Below are 21,663 nucleotides of genomic sequence, written 5' to 3'. Positions count from 1 at the left end.
GAAACTGCCACATTTGCTAAATGGATTCTGGACATTGGAGATGGAATTATAAGTCATGAAAATGATGGTTATGCTACAATTGAAATTCCTGCCCACCTACTCATTACTGAATATGATGATTCAATTAGTGCTATAGTCAAATCAACATTCCCAGACTTAGATCAGCACCACAATAATCCTCAATTCTTTAAATCCAAGGCAATACTAGCTTCAACAAATGAAATAGTAGAACAGATTAATCATTATGTACTATCCTTCATTCCAGGTAATTATCTCATTAGTTATTTAATTGGCATTTCCTCAGTCAAAAATATGACCACTGAAATTGGAATTTTGCAAACCATAGGTGACCACATGGAATATCTAAGCTTTGATTCCATTGACAAATCAGAAACTAGTGAAGATTCCCATTTCCAATCAATTACTACTGAATTCCTTAATTCATTGACCACATCCAGTTTGCCAACTCATTCTATCAAACTTAAAATTGGAAGTCCTATAATGTTCTTAAGGAACCTCAACCAAAATCAAGGTTTGTGTAATGGTACTAGATTAGTAGTAACAAAAATGGCAAAACATGTAATTGCAGCTGAAATTATCTCAGGCAAAAACATTGGCCTCACTGTTTATATTCCAAGAATATCAATGTCCCCTTCACAATCACCATGGCCTTTTAAACTATTGAGAAGACAATTTCCGATTATGTTGTCTTATGCAATGACAATTAATAAGTCACAGGGACAATCGCTATCCATGGTTGGACTTTATTTGCCTAAACCTGTATTCACTCATGGCCAATTATATGTTGCATTATCAAGGGTCAACTCAGCAAAAGGATTAAAAATTTTGATTCATGATAATGAGCAGAAAAGTATGAATTCCTCTACCAATGTAGGTGTTCAGAAACATTAAAAGATTAATTTGATTTGTTTAATATCAGGTTCTATTCTTTTGTGATGGTTTCTGAAACATTGCTATTCTTTTGTAATGACTTCTTTAATATTTGATTATGACTGTATAATATAATTTAACATATTAGAATCTTCAGCACAATTCCATTGATTTTAAACGCTAAGAATTAACCAACAATAACAACAAGCAATCAATAATTTTTAAAAAACTGCCTCCTTAATCAAACATGACCAGCTTCACACACACACACACACACACACACACACACACACACACACACACACATATATATACACGTGGCTTTACTAATAACAAAATAAGCATCGAGAAATTCAATTACCACGACGGGAACGTGTAAGATGGTTTAGTAGTTGGGTGAAGTTTACATGATTAACCCATTAATTAAATTTTCCTATAAATCAAATTAACCCAAATACCTCATACAAAAAATTTACCTATTTAAGGCCCAGCTATTACATGCACGCCACAAACAACACTAAAGTCCAATAATACGAAACGTCTGAAACCATTTACAAAAACCTGTTCGGTTACTTCCACAACTATTCACCTTCAGACTCCTCACATCACCACTAACTTTTGCATTCCAGAAGCAACAATTGAGTTGCACCATTCCCAACAAATACCTACCGTCACTTATATCATCGGGAAGATGAATCAATTAATAAACTCCACCCAACTACTAAGCCATATTACACGTTCCCCTGCAAACTTCATCTCAACATCTTATCACCATACTTTCACTTCAGAATAACACCAAAATGAGTATGACATCCTCCACTGCCTCAAGCAGAGTAAGGACCGTTTCTTTAAAACTTCATCTCTTCTAACCCATGCTTTCTTCTCTTTAAATTTCTACATTTCTAAATGTTGTCTTGATGCAGATGAGATACCCGATCACAAGGCCACCCTCAATCATGCAATTCAAAGCAGCTTCCCACAATGGCCAGGTTATACTTTAAAATACAAAAAGTTACATTTTTTTCCTTTGCTTATCATACAATATTTTGTCACTCTTTTGCTCAGGCACGTGGTTGTATCATTAAAGCTTTCCGTTTATTATGGTTTTGGGTTGTTGTTTTGTATCATTCTGTGATTGTGGTTTTCGGGTGGTACTTTGCATCATTTTCGTTTGCTTCCTTTTACTTCTTTTTATTTCTCTTTTGACATGTTATTTCTTTTCGTGCAATTCCTTCCTCTTTACGTCCAGACTTTCATAGAAATATCGTCATTCTACCATCAACAATGGGCACCAAATTACCCAAAATCGGTCCAGTTGAGATACAATGGAGCAACTTACCAAATACAACTCCAACAACACCGAGGCAGATTTTTTCTGGCAGATGGACTCACAGACTTCAGAGCAGATTTAAAAATCTACGAGTCTATCATCATCAACTTCTTTGCCTGCGATGATAACTCCATTTTTGATATACACTTCACTCCTCCACTCAATCAACAAGCATGTTCCAGACCACTACTTCATTCCCGTCAACACATCTGGACACAAGAAATAACTCAATGTATACTGGGTGCTCCTCATCCACTGGTAACTTGCAATTGCATCAATTTGCATTATTATGACAATTTCAATCTCATTATTAATTTGTATAAATAATATGAAGGAAATCCCATTGCATGCAGCAAAACATCTGAAAGAATGTGGTAATCACATGACAATTTTAAGAAAGCATGGACCTCCTCTACAATGGAACGTGGTTACCCTCGATGCCGATATTAAAGATAAAAGCATTGTCTGACTATGGTATAAGTTCCTCAAGGAAAATGACTTTCATCATGGAGACGAAGTATCATTCTATTACCGACCGCATGAAAAAATTTGGGAGATCGTCATTAGAAAACAAAGGAAGTGGGAATAATTTTCTTTTTACATGTTATTATATTTTGTTAATCGTTTGCTCTGAACAATCTCTCTTTGACCAATATTATACATATATATCTATCTAATCTTCAATTATGCTTAAACTATTGCAATTCAACTAATTAAGCGACTCGTGCGTACGCATGGGTTGCAGACTAGTTTGTAAACAAAATGAAATGAACAAGGACAGTTTTATAAAAACCATATTTGCAAGCAAGTGTTCAAAGATGATTTTTTCAAACCCGTCTTTGAAAATGCTTCCCATTTACGCGCTTATTCCTCCCTGCTCTCTCATTCACGCAACAAGTTGAAAAAGTTAGGGTTTCTCCACCACGACCCCTTCACCCTCCCCATTGCCAAAAAATTCTTCCCTGCCACACTCATCTTCTACCTCACCATCTTCATCAACACCAATCTCCTCCGCCACGCCAATGTTGACACTTGCATCGTCTTCCCATCCCTTACCCCTCTCTTTGTTGCCCTCGCCAACACCGCCTTTAGCAGCCAGCCTTGCCCCTCCAATCTCACCTTTCTCTCCCTCCTCGTCATCCTTGTTGGCTCCTTCCACAATCACAATATTAGGTTTTTCTTCTTCTTTTTTCCTATTTTCACATTGTGACCTAATTTGCAATTTCGGTATAAAACGATGTTGGAGGTCTGGGTGTAGCAAGGATGGTGCTAGGAATTGTAGGTAGAAATTTTGGGGGAGGCTGAGTTGATGAAAATTAAGGCTCAGGAGTTGAAGGGTAAAGAGGTGAGTTATTAACTTTTGTATATTTATGCTATAATATTAAGGGCTTTTGTTTCTCTCTCTTTGCTTCGATTATTCCTATTTCTTCTGTTTTCTTGAACAATCATGCAAGAAAATGGTCACTTCAATTCATGTATGTATTTGATTCATTTCAAGCTTGTACCATAAATTACAACCATGCCTGTCATTGTCTTGATTTAGGAGCAATAACAGAATCATGAATAAAGTATTTGTGCAGTTGAAGCCAATTAACTGAAATGAAAGCAAATACAATTTTCTATTTTTTTGTTCTCATTTTTTTAAGTTTTTTCCTGTTGTAGTAGTTACTTTTTATTGATTTTTGGATATCATGATGATGCTTTGTATAAACTTGCTACTATCAGGTATGTCTATGCCTACCATGGAACAAAGGGAGGAATTGTATGATCCCTTGGCAATGGCCTGGTGGACCAAGCCCGCTTATTAATTATTATAACTCGGATGCAATGTTTTTTTTATTAGAAATCACTAGCTACTTGACTGGTTGTAGTGTAGGTGCTTAAATTGAAACAATGGTGTGTTATGTAAAAAAAAAATGGATTAGACATATTAGAATAACTTGTTGAAAATGGTCACGTTGATTGGAGGCTTTGCTGAGTGATTGTATGTAAGTATTGATTATGTGTATATACTCTTTACACTAACTAGTCGATCATGCCTAACTTTTAAGCAACTATTGGCTTTTAAACTTGCAATTGCAAGCCCTTCCGATATACCTAGACAAGATGTTCAATCAATATGTTGCTATCATTCTCAAAACATGCAACAAGACCTCCAATTAGAATGTCATTCAAAAAAGTAGAGAACTGCATTATCTTCTCTTATTTCTTTTGCTTTATTTTTGGTGTAAGAGTGGGATGGATGCTCTACCATATTTATTACCCTCCATTGGACCTTTTCTGGGACATGGACTGAGCTGCTTCTAATAGTCTGCCATATGAAACATTAGTAGACTAATACATAATCAAGTTAAATTCTTTTTGTTTTTTTAATTAGAAAAACCGTTTATTTTTTAGAGCTTTTGTAGAATTGTGTTTGGCAAATAAAAAGGAAGGATTGTTGCTATTGCTGATATGCATACATATGAAGTACCTAGATAGGACGTATGTCCAATTTCATTTTCTCCGCAATAAAAAAATAAAATTCCCTATTTTATTACTTTATTATTATGGTGATAAAAAAAAAAAGAGATTTCTCTTTTATCGAAGTTACTAGACAGGATACAAGTCTGATTCTTTTTTATAACAATCTTAACTATTTTGAGGGTTTCTTACATTGTGCCTATATATTTTAATAGATGACAGTAGTGCATCATGCAATGTAAGTTTATTAAAATAATGCTCAGTTGTCATTTTGCACCTTTCTCTTTAAGGCAACATTATGCAGGATATCTATAACTTTTATTGATAAGGATGGTGAGGAGAAGCATATCAAAGTCCCTGTTGGAATGTCGATGTTAGAAGTTGCTCATGAAAATGACATTGAACTAGAAAACAAGAACTTTAATTTTATAATTCTATTATTTCATCTCAAGATTTTAGTCTTCTTAATACTGCTCTTTTTTAAAAAAAAAATGTTTGACATCACACATTGGTTTTCTTTGATCTATCTAGCCACCCCACCTAGTGGGATAATCTTTTTCCTTTTTTTGCTTTTAGTTTTCCTAGAATCACTTTCCATTCTGGTAGTATATTTTTGGGTGTTGCCTTTGCTTAGGAAAAAGTTCCCTTAAAATGAGATTGTCTTTAATATTAAGGTTTATAGACACACTACACTTTTAAATCAAACGAAGGCTGAATACAATTTTACTTGCCTATTTTTGAGACAAGTTCACTCGAGAACCTTTGCTTATGATGGACATGCTGACCTTTCCTGTGTGCCACATAACATTTCAATTTGCTTCCTGTCAATTATCTCATCTAGTCCGTTGTTGAAGTTGCACAGCATATTCATTATTGATTTATAGCTTACTTGTCCTTTTGCCTAAGCTGATTTCTTACTTGATGTTATTGCAGGAGCATGTGAGGGATGGCTTCTGTTTAACTTGCCATGTTATAGCCATGGTACATCATGAGTGATATGATCAATGTAGTGAAATGTTTTTAGTTTAATTTTTTGAAATACCATTTTCCATTTACAAGAGGGTCAAATTACTGAGCTTTGTGCCGGACGTAGAACAATACAATAAATTGAAAGATCCAACTAATGAGGAAAACAACATGTTTGACTAGCTTTTGGGCTTACTGAAACGTGAGTTTCCAATTCATGAACTTGGAATTTGAAATGCTAAACTTGCAAACCTTAAACATGGAAATATATTAAAATTTATGAAATCATAATTAAATAGGAAAAAATAAATTGACATGGCGATGCATGCATTTTGCTGGTACACCATATACATGTCATGTGTGAACTAATGGACAAAATATAAAATGGACCCAAGTTTCCCATATTATTTTTGTTAAAAGCGTAAGTTTTCCATATTATTTATTTTTTATATCCCATCATATTTGTCAAACAACATATATTTCCCATCATATCTGTCATATACTAATGCTTTCAAGTTCTCACTCGCTGCTTTTGAGTTCAACTCATTCCAATCATGATCATGTTAAGAATATGATGAATCGGAGTGTTCATTCTTCTATCTTTATCCTAGTTGCACATTATTTCTAACATGGTGAATATGATTCATTTTCCATTAATTCTCAAGTAGTCAAATTCATATCATGGATGCCGGTGAAATATTAGTAGGACCTTCAAAAGCTTTCTTAATGGATGAGATTTCAATTGGTTTGGATAGTTCCACAACCTTCCAAATTGTCAAGTTCTTGAGGCAGTGCATGTCATGGATGTTACAATGATAATCTCTCTTTCATAACCTGCACCAGAAACATTTGACCTCTTTGATGACATTTTCTTGCTTTCAGAAGCCCACATTATCTACCAAGGTCCACACGAGAATGTTCTCAATTTTTTTGAGAGTGTAGGCTTCAAATGCCCGGAAAGGAAAGGAATTGTAGACTTTTTATAGGAGGTTACTTCCAGAAAGGACCAAGAGCAATACTGATTCGCAAAGGACAAACCATATCGATATGTCAGCAGTGCTGGGTCTTCCTGGTAATGTTCAAACACACCAACTTACTTGGTTTCTTCACTTTTATCGGAATGTGTACTTTGCCCTGGAAGGTTTGAAATGATTTTTCTATTGGTGATCTGCTAGGACTTTGTCATGCTTTCAACCTTAATTTCTTTGCTTGAATGTTAAAATTTACACCAAACATTTGTAAGCTATTATAAATATAATAGTAATTTAAAATTTAAATATAATAGTAATTGTTATAATTTAGAATTAAATATGGTTGAAATAAAATTTTAAATTTTATGCTTCAAAATTTTATTAGGTCACTTGATGGAAAAATATTGAGCCTTCACCTAGTTTGTACTGCTATCAAATGCCGGATCTTAATTCCTAATATTGTTCTTGGAGAGCATTGGTTTTTCTTGATAGTGCAAGATGATTTTCATATATGAAGAAATGATATGACCACGTGTTACTACTTTCTTCCCTCACTTTTCTTGATAATGGTAGCACTCTGTTTGTTATTTATTTTTCATCTGCAAATTTTTTATAACAAAAAAGAGATTAGTTTATTAGTTTAAATGGAATGAAACAATGAGACCATACTATGAAAAATCACATAAAAAAGTTTTGATATTATTATTAGTTTTGTTATTATTATTATTTAAAAATATATGAAATTCAAATAACATGGGACTAGAAATAGAAATCTGACATTGGTTGCCAAAAATGTATATGAAAATTTTAATTTTTTAAAGAAAAATCACATTTTAAGATGATTTTTTGAGAAAATTATCTTAGAATCACCAAAATATTTTATTATTTTTTTTAAAAAAATCATTATAAAATGCTCGTTAGATATGAAGTCAATCCTTACCACAAATTTGACTAATCTTTGTTAGTAAAAACATGATGATCATTAAGTCATTTATATAAAATATATTTATTTAAATAGTTATAGATAATTTAAAAAAATATATATATACTAATAATGTAAAATAATTTTATATTATCATCTAATTATAAATTATCACATATAACAAAATTGAACAAGAATGATATCTATAATTTTAATTTGAGAAAAGAAAATGCTTATCAAGCATTTAATTTATCGGTGTGGCGTGTGACACCCAAGCAAAATAATTCTAAGACAGCTTTATCAAAAAATCGTCTTAAAATTCTGAATATATTTTAATTTTTTTATCATAAAAACATTTTAAGACTATTTTTTAAAAAAAATGTCTTAGATTGTAGACATTGAAAGTTATTTTTTTGAAAATTGTCTTAGAATTGTAGCTTGTCTAACACATTTTTTGAAAATCGTCATCATAGATATAAACATTCTACGAATTTATCTACGACAACGATTAATAACCGTCGTAGAATATGCTAAATAACCGATGTAGAATGTCTTTTATTTAATAGTGCAAATTCATATTCTCCTTAGGTATGAAGGAGATCCTTACCACAAACTTGACTAATCTTTGTTAGTAAAAACATGATGATTAAGTCATTTATATAAAATATATTTATTTAAATTATTATAGATAATTTATAAAAAAAACAATATACTAATAATGTAAAATACCATCTAGTTATAAATTATCACATATAATAAAATTGAACAAAATCTTATCTATAATTCCAATTTGAGAAAAAAAAAACACTTATTAAACATTTAATTTATCGGTGTGGCATGTGACACGCAAGCAAAACAAATTTGGAGGTCAAATATAATTCAACACCAAATTTTTTGGCGCACCCATTGATATTCCTAAGGTGAGGAATCTCAATCCAAGCATAATAACCTTTTGAGATCAAGAACCTACGATCCGCTCAAAGTTCATCATACTTTAATATTATTGTTAAAACTATAAAGCAAATTTGATCTCTTTCCCCCTACTTTTTCTACTACCTCGGAAAATGACAAAAGCATAAGCTAGAGGGAAATAAAGATAAGAATAAAAAACTCAAAAAATGAAAAGAAAAAAAAAAGGGGTGGCACTCGTGAATGAAGGCATGGTAATGGTAACTAGCTAGGGATGATAAAGATAAACATAAGGCGAATATTCGAATAACTATAAGGTAAAGAGACCCGAATCCGGTGGGCTTGTTAGGTCAGTTATTGTTGGATTTGGATAGATGAGTCATTTGTTTTGTAAAAGCAAAGCAAAAAAGATAAAAAAAAAAAAAAAAACGAGTTGGGTAGGTGCAACTTAAAAAGGGTACCCTACCCATTACATTACTTAGCATTCAACATTCACCCACAAACTCAACACACCAAACAGAAATAGTTACACTCAGAGTAGTGAACAACAACAGCAACAACAACAACAACGTTGCAGTGTGTTGTATTGTTTCTTAGTGCACTTTTTTTTGGCATCAAAGAGGTTAAATCCATGGATTCTGATTATGGTATTCCCAGGGAACTCTCAGATCTTCAAAAGATTCGGTCGTTGTACCAGCCAGAGCTTCCTCCTTGTCTCCAGGTGTTGACTGATTTCAGATCTTGTGTTTTTCAGTGGCTGTGTGAGCATTAAGGGTTTGTCAAGTCTTGATTTTTTTTTAATTATTTTGGTGATGACCCTTTTGAATTTTTGGTTCAGGGAACCACTGTGAGGGTTGAATTTGGTGATGCAACCACCACTGCTGACCCCACTGATGCACTCACCATTAGCAGGGCGTTTCCTAACACCTATGGACACCCTTTGGCTCACTTTCTCAGGGCAACTGCCAAAGTCCCTGATGCTCAGATCATAACTGAGTTCCCTCCTATTAGGTATGTGTCTGGTTATCATGGTGGTGTGTTTCTATTGCATTGTTATGAATCTGTTTGTGTTTCGAATCTCACAATACAAATTCTGTTGTTGTTGCTGCTGTTTTTGTAGGGTGGGGATTGTCTTTTGTGGGAGACAATCTCCTGGAGGGCATAATGTCATTTGGGGTCTCCACAATGCTCTCAAAATTCACAATCCCAACAGTGTTTTGCTTGGATTTCTTGGTAATTTAATTAAACTTGCATGATGGATCTTGAGTTTTTTTTTTTAACAATGAAAAAGCTGTATTTGGATGTCTTAACTATGTTTTGAATGCTTTGTGAATATTCCTATATCTCATGCAATGTATTGCACAGTCACAATTATATACTTTCACCTTGTAATACAGATGTTTGTGAGACTACTGAATAAATAGGCCTGCATTTGCTTATTTCTGTCTCCAGGTGGTTCAGAAGGTCTGTTTGCCCAGAAAACTCTGGAGATAACTGAGGATATTCTTTCGACATACAAAAATCAAGGTTGGTCGTGGCAAGTGAAGGTGTTGATGTTAGTCTGTCAGTTTTGTTATTAACACCTTATAATATGTTTTTTTTTTGTAGGTGGTTATGATTTGCTTGGGCGGACGAAAGATCAAATTAGGACCACAGAACAAGTTAATGCTGCACTTGCTGCATGCAACAATTTGAAACTTGATGGCCTTGTAATCATCGGAGGTATGCTGGAGCATCTCAGACCTTCATGTATGATTGATTATCTTAACATCTTAAGAAGAGGTTTCTAAATGTTGAAATACATTATCTTTCAGGGGTGACATCAAACACAGATGCTGCACAGCTTGCTGAAACATTTGCTGTAGCAAAATGCCCCACAAAGGTGTTTTTACTAGCTGATCTGGATTTTTGTCATTTTGTCCACATAGATGCAAAAGAGGGGCTGTTTTTAAATCTTTATATTTGGGATTTCTCTTATATTCATAATAATTATTTTAAGATTTTCATCAATTGGTTTAATTTCAATTTACAATTTATTAATTATGGTAGTTGGATTCTGCAGGTGGTTGGTGTTCCTGTCACTCTAAATGGAGATCTTAAAAACCAGTTTGTAGAAACTAATGTTGGGTTTGACACAATTTGTAAGGTATTTGTCCTGTAATGATTACATTTATAATTCAAATATTATTCTTTGCCTTAACATATTATGAAGCTCAATATATTTTCTCTTCTAAATGCTTTATATAGGAAACTAATATTATGAAGCTGGTAATTCTGACGTTGTATCACCTATTATAAAAAGCTATAATGGCCAATTTATTTTCAATATGATAGGTCAGTGAGTATTAGGAATTTTCCCTCCTGTTTGGTGCGTGGTGTTTGATAATATGATTGCACATTCTCATTGGAGAGGGCCTTTCTCTCCTGACCAAAAAGAAAGAGATTGGGATAATTGAGGCCATGACAGTTTGCAAAATTATGCTATGAAATAATGAGCAATTGAAGTACAAGTCTAATTTTGCTTTTATTTTCAGGTTAATTCTCAGCTCATCAGCAATGTCTGCACCGATGCTCTCTCTGCAGAGAAGGTAATGAGTCTAGTGTTTCTTGCTCTTCTCTGATATCATTGTGTGTGTGTATAAATAAATATATAAAAGTAAGTATTTTATTTTTTCATTAATTTTCTTTTCAATTACCTTTCTCAATGAGTTTTCTTTTCCAGTATTATTATTTCATCCGTCTTATGGGACGCAAGGCATCACATGTTGCTTTGGAATGCACCCTCCAGTCCCATCCAAACATGGTGCGTATTATTGTCTCACATCATTTATGGCTTAATGTGCTATAGCTCCATGCTGACAAACTATTTTTTTTATATGCTTTATGCAGGTAATTCTGGGTGAGGAGGTTGCTGCATCAAAGCTTACCCTTTCTGAAATTGCAAAACAGATTACTGATGCAGTTCAGGCTAGAGCAGAGCAAGGTTTGAACTATCTGAATTTCTCTATTGTATATGTGTGTGTGTATTGAGATCTAAATATCATATTCCTCTGTTTTGCTCAGATAAATACCATGGAGTAATTCTCCTTCCAGAAGGGCTGATAGAGAGTATTCCTGAAGTGTATGCACTCTTGAAGGTCCCCCTTCCTCCTTTCTCAGTAGTCAAGCCCCACCTGAGCACAAAGCATCATGAAATTTGTCAATCAAGTTTACATTGTTGAACCATCAGAAAATAACAGTTGTTGTCATTGCCGTTACATATTAGCATTACAATTTTTCTCTCCTTTGATAGAGGATGCATTCTTAATCTGTTCCTTCCATTATCTTTTTGTACCTCAGGAAATTCATGGTTTACTCAGACAAGGTGTTGCTGTTGACAAGATATCTTCTCAGCTTACCCCATGGGCATCTGCCCTATTTGAATTTCTGCCACCCTTTATTAGGAGACAGGTAAACTCGTTTATCAAGTTGAACACTGGCTGGTCTCGTGTGAATTTAGTTCTTAAGAGTATGGCAGAAAATCTGACTATGATTTTTAATGCTGCAGTTACTCCTTTACCCTGAATCCGATGACTCAGCACAGTTATCGCAGGTAATAATCACAACATACTTTGCTGTTTATTTGAATTGATAGAGAATTTCAGGTTCCTTCATTCATGTCTTTATTCTTGCTTCTTTGTAATGACTTGCAGATTGAAACTGAGAAATTACTGGCATATCTTGTGGAAGTAGAGATAAACAAGCGTCTGGTATGGTCACTCAATCTCTCTTCCATTCTGTCTCTAATGTTCCTTTTACTAGATTCTCCATTATTTTTGCATTTCTACTGAATATTATCATGAGTTTATTTTGTGTCCTTTCCAATGCATAGTATGACGTAGATAGGCAGCCCTTGCTGTTATTCTTGATGCTCCTTCACAAGCTATATCGCAGATTTCTTTTTTTACTATTTTTCTATTTCTTGTGATTTGTGAAAAATAAATGTTATGACAAAAATGGTGGGCACTTTTGGAATAGATTAATACTGTTTTGGTGTCATCATGAAGGATCAAGGATGTGTCAGTTATGAATGATATAGTGCATGTTTGGTTTCACATTAGAGAATTGATTTTGAGTCCAGAATTGGTTTTGAATAAATTTTCACATGTTTGGTTTCACATTAGAGAAAAATTCAGAATTGATTCTAGGTCCAAAAATTGATTGTGTTGGGTCCAAAATTTTCTATTGAGTTTTACTCGTAACTTGATTTTATAATAAAAAACATCCAAACATAAATCACATCACTTCACAATCAATTTCATTCAAAATTAATTTTGTCAATGCTCATCCAAACACGAACATAATCTTGTATCACACTTAGATAATAATTACAATCCAGATTGATTTCATTTTGTTGATGGTCTGAAAAGCATTGTCGAGCTGGCTTTAATTGCTTTTAGTGAATTGAAGGTAAATTATCCACTGCTGCCTGGATGTTTAAAATATTTTCTTTTTCCTTTGTCAGAAAGAAGGCACATACAAGGGGAAGAAATTCAATGCCATTTGCCACTTTTTTGGTTATCAAGCTCGTGGATCTCTGCCATCAAAATTTGACTGTGATTACGCATATGTATGTCGATTCAGTTACCTTTGATTATTAGTTCGTCTAATCAGTATCGTCTGTAAGTGTTTCCCTCTTTTGTTAATAACCTTTTGATATTATTTCAGGTTCTTGGACACATCTGCTACCACATACTTGCCGCTGGTCTAAATGGATACATGGCAACTGTAACTAACCTGAAGAATCCTGTAAACAAGTGGCGATGTGGGGCTGCTCCAATAGCAGTATGCCTTTGTTCTTATTATTATTTTTCTTCTATAACCTACTTAATGTTTATTGATGATGGTTGTGTATCATATGCCAATGCTTTCCATTGTCTCATGTATTTTGCCTGTCTGTGATGAACTGTAGTCTATGATGACTGTGAAGCGCTGGTCTCCAAATCCAGGAGCCACATCAATTGGAAAACCAGCTATTCATCCAGCTACTGTGGACTTGAGAGGCAAAGCATATGAGTAAGATTTTTTTATCATGTTGTATGATGCATGTGTGCATATGCCTGTATAGTGTATATTGAATAGTAGACTTAACTAGAGATTTTATTTACAAATCTTGGTATACTGGATTTTATAAATCTATCCCCCGTTAGGTGGATTATTTGTAATGGGAACACTTGTTTTTTTCACCTCAGCTTGCTTGGTCTCATTTCTTGGTAGTGAGTCTATTGAGGGCATTGTCTGACGCATGATATTGGTTGCAGGCTGTTGAGACAAAAGGCACAAAGCTTTCTTATGGATGATATCTACAGAAATCCAGGTCCACTTCAGTTTGATGGTCCTGGTGCGGGTGCGAAGGTTATAACTCTTTCTGTTGAAGACCAGGACTACATGGGCCGCATTAAGAAACTTCAGGAGTACCTTGAACAGGTCTTGGCAATTAACCATGTTATTTTAACAGTACTAGAGTGTAGGACATATTTTTCTTATTCAATGTCTCTTGTGTAAGACTTCAAATCCAATGACTGGTTATCCTCATTGTGTGCTAAATAATTAGTTTTTATATTAATGATCATTGCCACCTTTTCTTGCATGATGGAATTAGAACCTAGTTTTTGAGTACTAAGTTAACTCTTGATCCACATGTTGTTTCTAAAGTTGGTATCATGCATAACATTGTTTAAGACTTTAATTTCTGTATTCGGCCACTCTGAAAAATTAGACTATCATCCAATTAGAAGTCATTGATAATGTAACTTTATTATAAGTTAACAAACTTATTATACATGGTAGTTCTCATGAAATTTCTCCTTATAATTTCAGGTTCGAACCATTGTGAAGCCAGGATGCCCCCAGGAGGTTTTGAAAGCTGCTCTAAGTGTCATGGCGTCGGTTACTGAAGTTCTAGCTGCAATGTCAACATCTTCTACTAACACCCTGTCAGCCATGTGAGAGTAACAAATGGATGTTGTATTCTTTCCAAAATTTTCTGGCACGAGGTTTTAGTTTCTACATTTTATTGCCATGGAAGTAGTTGTTGATTGGAAATAAGAGTTATAGCTGACATGGTGCATGTCAACGTGAGATGAGATTTACTGTAATCAAAGTTTTGGCTCTCTATGTTCCCTACTGGGTCATTTTTTTTTTTACAAAACATGAGGGTTCCGTGTGACACTGATAATTTAGCTTGGTGCTTGAGATTATTATTGTTGTTCTATTTTTAGGACATATCTTTTTGTGATATCCCGAACTTTATATTAGAGGTGTTTTTATTCGTAACTTTATTTGTTATCCCACGATGAAATTCCAACCCTTTAAATTGAAACTTTCAGAACTAGCACGTGATTGAACCTGTAGTTAATAGTAGAACTTTGCATGTGCATCAAACACGTGGAAAATGGTTAGTTCTTTTCAATGGGAAATTGAGAGTTGAGTTGAGACCATTCATACTGTTGACTAAGTTATCCACAACCAATCCAACTGTAAATAGTTATTGGGGAAACGTTACTTTTCTCCAAGAACTTCCCTTTGATTAAAATAAAAAAGTAAAATAAAATGCACTTGCGAACTTAAATGTTAGTAAAATTAACTAATTTATACTTCAAGACAGTTAATATTTATTTGATTTTACACAAATAACATTTAGAAAATAATTTGTCTTTAATCAAAATTTGATATAAGAATTAAAAAGATCATTAAAATTAGAATTTTAATTAAATGAAAAGTATTTTGAGAATGATATCATTAAATAAAATAAAATTAGTTAAGATTTATCTTTTTTACTCATTTGGTCTGGAAGGAGTATTAGGAAAGGAAGGAAAATAAAGTAATTTAATTTGTGATATTTTCAATTTAAATTGTGAGATTGAAGAAATGTTGATTTTTGATTTGTATTGATGCTTAGAAATCAGTACTGATTTCTTGGTTTTATTCTAATTTTATTAAGTGATAGAGTTTGCTGATCGTGAGGTTAAATGTTGGATATAAATTTGGACTTGTGTTGGGCAAGCCGTATGGCGATTATAAGGTTATTGCTTTCTGAACTCTCACTCATTGTTGCTTTACTTTCCATTACATTATGAAAAGTCTGTTCTGAAATGCAAATTAAATTTTAAAACGGAATTTTCATAATTCAATGAAAAGTACATAAAACAATAATGTTTTTCACTTTTTTTTAGTGCCATCATTTTTGTTACTTGAAATTTATTTGATTAACTTTTTATTCTAATTCAATAACTATAAAAATAAAAATCCTGTTCGAACATTAGTATTCCCTACACATTTAAATAGTAGTGCTGAGTTCTAACCTCTTATTTTATTGTTTGACAGCTTTATTATGTGACAAACTTGTATTAAAAAAGTATTAAAATATGGGTGAGATACCCATTTAAAATGAAAAAAAAAAAGTTGTTCTGAGAAACAAATTAAAATAATAATGTTGCTCTCACGTGCCTCACTTGAGTCGCTCTCTAAGATGCTTTTACAATTTATTTGTTGGCCAAATTGGCCTTTCATTAAGTTTTTATTTGTTTGCCAAGGGTCATATTTAGTCATATGACTATCATGACTCATGAGACAATGAAGTGAATGACATTTCGCTCACTTATTTCATATTTATTATTCAATAAAATAAAATAAAAACTACGGATTAAATTATAGCAGTATTGGTTGTCCCTGTAAAGAAAAAAGCAGTATTGGTTGTCTGCAGTCTGCACTATGAACTGTTAGGATATATTTGACAAAAACAATATATAATAACCTATCTATTAGAAGTTGCTAAATTAATATAAATTGGACAACTCATATTTTTATCTCCATAAATCATACTTTAAAACATTTATTTAAGATTTGAGTGGTCTAATCTTCATCCAACAATTATAAAATACTGTTTGCGTATTTGGTATTGCATTGTTCAACTATTGACTTGCGTCGTCAAGTAGAAACAGCTGATATTCAGTTTTACTATTGTGAGCAATTTTTTACGTGAAATTATAAGAAAATGTGGATAACCAAAACATATCCAATCATGCATTGTTTGCATGAATGTGCATGAATCCGTTTTCTGAGTGAAAGAGTGTGCCAGATTTCTAAGCATAGCAAAGTAAAAAAGAAAAGGAATTTTAATATGATAATAAGAATAAACTTTTAATTTTGAATTAATTAAACAAAGAATTAATTTTGGTCCAATGAGCTTTTAAATTAATTAAAATAAATAAATAAATATAACTTCCCAAGCACACTCTTTGACTCTTTCTTTAAGCATTTATCTTTATTTAATGTATTTCTATTTATAAATCGGAATCCTCATCTTAAATGATGAGTTTTCATGAGTTATTCTTTACCTAATATTTTAATTTTTTAGATAAGAGTACTTTTATCTTTTAAGAGTTATTATCAATATTTTTAAATCACATGTCTTTTCATTATTTTTATATGTTGAATATTATTTTGTATTTTTTTTATTTCAAAGGCACTTCTTAATTTCGAATTTAACTAAAAAAATGAAAAAAATCTTTCTTTTCCCCCCTATGAAATTATCTTCCTTTTAAGTATTATACATAATTGATTTTCTTAACAACTCATTCTTTCAGTCTACCATTTATGTATTTTATTTCTAAATTAAATTTTAATATTTTTAAATAATAATTATTAATAGTTAAGAATAATTTTATATCACATCATAAACATAAAATACAGTTTATAGATTGAAAAATATTATTTATTATAAATTTTAAATAGATATTTATTCTATACATCACAATTACTAAAATACTAGGTATTTATTCACTGAATTAAAAAATTACTATTGAATTTTCCCTAATCAATCCTTCACCTATTGACACAAATTAACCATACGATCGCAATTAGGGGTGAGAAGCCTGAGTCTAGCCTACTATTCTTTGATCCCTGAGTCTGACCTCTAGCCTATCAAAGACTTTTATTTTGGCTCGGCTGTCCTTTTTAAAAGTCTGGGCCTGGCTTGATAACCTTAAGTCTTCTTCCCAATAAATTAAAGAGAAAGGAAAATAATTAAAGTCCTTAATTATAGGAATAAAAGTTATGGAATGTAATCAAAGTTATAATTTTTAAAAAAAATTAATTGTATCCAAAAAATAATATTATATATTGGTATATATATATATATATATATATATATATATATATATATAGGTTGACCTACTATTTTATTTAATAAATTTTTGAAAAAGTCTAATCTAACCTTTTAATTAATTAGGTCAGTTCAAATCAGACTTTATATAAGTCAAGTCGTAGATCTTGTAGCTGATATGACCTATTCCCACCCCTAATCGCAATCTTGTTTTCTTCAAAAGTTGTCATCGCCTGTCTTTGTCGGGCTTCGCACATCCACCCTACCTCACAACACAAACATCCTTCGACTCGTTCACCACCACCAACAACAACAATGTACCTAAAAGACGGTTATTCCCTGTTATTAAAACACCGCAAACCATCTTCACTCCCCCTCGTGCTCGCCACGCGCCCCCTCAACCCACCACCCTCCTCCGCCTCCCTCCTCCACGAGTCCCACGTGGCACACGCGCTTCGCCGCGAACCCAACGTCCTATACGCGCTCCAACACTTCCAGTATCTAACCAACACCCTCGCCTTCAAGCACACGCCTTTAACCTACCACGTCATGATCGAGAAGCTCGGAAGAAACTCCGAACTCGACGCGCTTCACTACATTCTCCACCAGATGAAAATCGAACGAATCCCATGTTCACAAGATTCATTCATTTGCGTTTTAAACTCTTACAAAAATTCTGGGTTGGGTGATCGTGCTTTGAAGATGTTCTATAGGATCAAGGAGTTTGGGTGTAAACCCACAGTGAAAATTTATAATCACTTGCTTGATGCATTGCTTGGTGAAAGTGGAAACAAGTTTCATATGATTGGTGCTGTGTATGAGAACATGAGGGGTGAAGGAATGGAGCCTAATGTGTTTACTTACAATGTTTTATTGAAGGCGTTGTGTAAGAACGGGAAGCTAGATGGTGCCTGCAAGCTGCTTGTTGAAATGTCGAAGAGAGGGTGTGTGCCGGATGGGGTTAGTTACACGACGGTTGTGGCGGCGATGTGTGAGGATGGGAGAGTGGAGGAGGCGAGGGAGGTGGCGCGGAGGTTTGGGGCGGAGGGTGTGGTGTCGGTTTGCAATGCTTTGATTTGTGGGCTGTGTAGGGAGGGGAGAGTTGGGGAGGTGTTTGGCTTAATGGATGAGATGGTGGGGAACGGGGTTGATCCTAATGTTGTTAGCTATTCGAGTGTTATTAGTTGGCTTTCAGATGTTGGGGAGGTTGAGTTGGCGCTTGCGGTTTTGGGGAAGATGATTAGGAGAGGGTGCAGGCCTAATGTTCACACGTTTAGTTCGTTGATGAAAGGGTATTTCTTGGGAGGGAGAGTGGGGGAGGGGGTTGGGCTGTGGAGGGTTATGGTTTTGGAGGGAGTTCGGCCGAATGTTGTCGTGTACAACACACTCTTGAATGGTTTGTGCTGCAGTGGGAATCTGGCTGAGGCTGTGGATGTTTGTGGTCGGATGGAGAAGGATTGTTTTTGCCGGCCGAATGTGACTACGTACAGCACTCTTGTTCACGGGTTTGTGAAGGCTGGGGATTTGCAGGGTGCTTCTGAGGTGTGGAACAAGATGGTGAATTGTGGGGTTCGGCCTAATGTTGTGGTGTACACCTCCATGGTGGATGTGCTTTGCAAGAATTCTATGTTTGATCAGGCTTATCGACTTATTGATAATATGGCTACTGATGGTTGTCCTCCGACTGTTGTTACGTTCAACACGTTTATCAAGGGCTTGTGTTGCGGTGGAAGAGTACTATGGGCAATGCGTGTGGTTGATCAGATGCAGAGATATGGGTGTTTGCCTGATACCAGAACGTACAATGAGTTGTTGGATGGCCTGTTTAGTGTGAATGAGCTTAAAGAAGCTTGTGAGCTTATAAGGGAGTTGGAAGAAAGGAAGGTGGAGCTAAATTTGGTCACTTACAACACTGTTATGTATGGATTTTCCAGTCATGGAAAGGAGGAATGGGTTTTGCAGGTTTTGGGGAGAATGTTGGTAAATGGAGTGAAGCCAGATGCCATTACTGTTAATGTAGTTATTTATGCGTACTCTAAGTTGGGTAAGGTTAGAACTGCCATCCAGTTTTTGGATAGAATTACAGCAGGAAAGGAATTGTGTCCTGACATAATAGCTCATACCAGCCTTTTGTGGGGTATCTGTAATTCGTTAGGCATTGAAGAGGCAATTGTGTATCTAAATAAAATGTTAAATAAAGGAATCTTTCCCAATATTGCCACTTGGGATGTGTTAGTTCGAGGCTTCTTTAAGAAATTGGGTCATATGGGACCAATCCGCATCTTGGATGATATCTTGGGAAAAGGATAATACTATATAAATTTTCAGATTCTAATAGATATTTTCAACAGTATGCAACAGATGATAATGTTACTATGCAGTGTACACCTTGTTTGGAGCAGGAGCAGGGGGTGGACTGTGATAGGAAAGAACACTTGGTGAGAAATCATTTGTTAGGATCCCAGAAACTGGTTCTGACTTTCTGCCTTTTGAGGTATAGAGATAAGCAAAACAAAGAAAGGAATGGAAAAAGAATGTTTTGGCAGCATTTGTAAAATTATAGATCAAGAACGTAAGGAGAAGATTCTCCTTCCAAAGGTTTTCCCATGCCATCCTAGGAAACCAGTAGAGTGAAAACCGGTAGCAGAAAATTGCTTTGAACAATTTTATAGTCATAATTGAATTTTGTAACCATAATAGACACCCTCTAATGTTTTCCCTATACGAGTTCTTGAAATAGCTAAAGGGAAAAAGATTGCAGTACTTACAGAGGGAGTTCTAACCCTTAGTGTAACATCCTAAAATTTTAACTATAGGAAACAGATTTTCTCCAAGTACCTTATGCCATTATTATGGGATAGATACTTGCTCGTTGCTAGAGCTTGTACATTTGCATATAAGTGCACACGTCTGCATATTTTAATTTCGGCATTTCAAGGTTTATTTCTAGACATCATATTTAATTATAAGGATTATTTCATTAACATTCTTATACTCCTTAGAATTAAAACCTTTTATATGAAGCATTAGTTTTATGGTTTAAGAAAATGTCTTATAATTAGAGTTTTCTCAAATTGCTATAGGAAAATCTTACACTACTAAAAATTATTTGGTGTATTCACACCATGATCCTTATGATTTTAAAAGAATAATATATACAAGTTTGCAGCTATATTTATTATATTTACTTGTATTGGTTATGTTTCACTTTCAAGTTAGAATAACTATAACTATATTGCTAATGTTTTATTACATTAAAACATTGTTGTAGTAAGCCAATAGTTACTATGACAACTTATTTTATGAGTTTAAATATTAAAGGTTATTAAATAAGTTGATTTTATTGCTATAGTATTTTACTAAAATAATTCTTCTTAAAACAAGTATTTTAATTATAAGCATAAGTTTTAAAATATTGGTTGCTATAAGAGTTTTTTTGAATGCATGCATGACAATATAGTCTATATGCCTAAGAGATAGCTGAAGTTAGTGATTTTTTTTCTACTAACCAACCATGGGATCTTGATGTTCTTGAGGCTTCATCAGAGCTATCCAATCTTATTAGATAGTTGTTATGAGATCATTGTTCGTTCTCATTAACCCTTTAAAACTATTTGCAATCTCACTACTTGGCTCAAATTAACTTTTAGATCATAAATTATCGCTACAAAAAAATACCTATTGCTTGCTCATTAAATCCCTATTAAAAAAATTTATTGCTATTGCTATTTTCACCCATCAAAATAACCATCTCTACATCCTAAAAACTAATCATGGATATCCTAGTATCAAAATTACAGCATTTCATATTATTCGTTGGCTTTACTCCAAACCTACGGCCCTTCCTAAAACCCTCCACTCCAATTTTGTTTTGATCTCCCTTAAACGTTTATCATATCTCACGCCCCCTACTCACCAACCAAGCTCACACTTCTACAAACCAGTCTTCTACGCTCCATCAACAACAATTTCTAAAAAACCATTGTCAATGAAAGCATGGTGACAATTTTATAAAAAAAATGGATATGAGCATGTCAGTTCTTTAAAAACCACTGTGGTTTAGTGA

The 21,663-nt window shown here is 33.8% G+C and overlaps 2 protein-coding genes across 2 annotated transcripts; both read left to right on the top strand.

Annotated features, from left to right (window-relative positions):
- The first annotated feature begins 8,708 nt into the window (after positions 1–8,708).
- LOC100800863 (pyrophosphate--fructose 6-phosphate 1-phosphotransferase subunit alpha) lies at positions 8,709–14,691 on the top strand. The gene is made up of 19 exons (XM_003529144.5): positions 8,709–9,173; positions 9,291–9,463; positions 9,573–9,685; positions 9,905–9,979; positions 10,061–10,174; positions 10,267–10,334; positions 10,515–10,598; positions 10,987–11,040; positions 11,175–11,255; positions 11,342–11,435; positions 11,516–11,589; positions 11,792–11,902; positions 12,000–12,044; positions 12,145–12,201; positions 12,957–13,061; positions 13,160–13,276; positions 13,404–13,507; positions 13,753–13,918; positions 14,312–14,691. Exons 1-19 carry the CDS (start codon positions 9,084–9,086, stop codon positions 14,438–14,440), a joined length of 1,854 nt encoding a protein of 617 aa, XP_003529192.1. The 5' UTR covers positions 8,709–9,083; the 3' UTR covers positions 14,441–14,691.
- Positions 14,692–17,830: 3,139 nt separating this feature from the next.
- On the top strand, positions 17,831–20,449 carry LOC100783217 (pentatricopeptide repeat-containing protein At3g48810). The gene has a single exon (XM_003530280.5). The coding sequence runs from the start codon at positions 17,913–17,915 to the stop codon at positions 19,905–19,907; it is 1,995 nt and encodes a 664-aa protein (XP_003530328.1). The 5' UTR covers positions 17,831–17,912; the 3' UTR covers positions 19,908–20,449.
- The last annotated feature ends 1,214 nt before the right edge of the window (positions 20,450–21,663 follow it).

The sequence above is a fragment of the Glycine max genome, chromosome 7, assembly GCF_000004515.6.
Source record: "Glycine max cultivar Williams 82 chromosome 7, Glycine_max_v4.0, whole genome shotgun sequence".
NCBI classification, from domain to species: domain Eukaryota; kingdom Viridiplantae; phylum Streptophyta; class Magnoliopsida; order Fabales; family Fabaceae; genus Glycine; species Glycine max.
The sequence above is the reverse complement of the archived record's forward strand: the minus strand, read 5'-3'. Positions and strand labels throughout refer to the sequence as shown.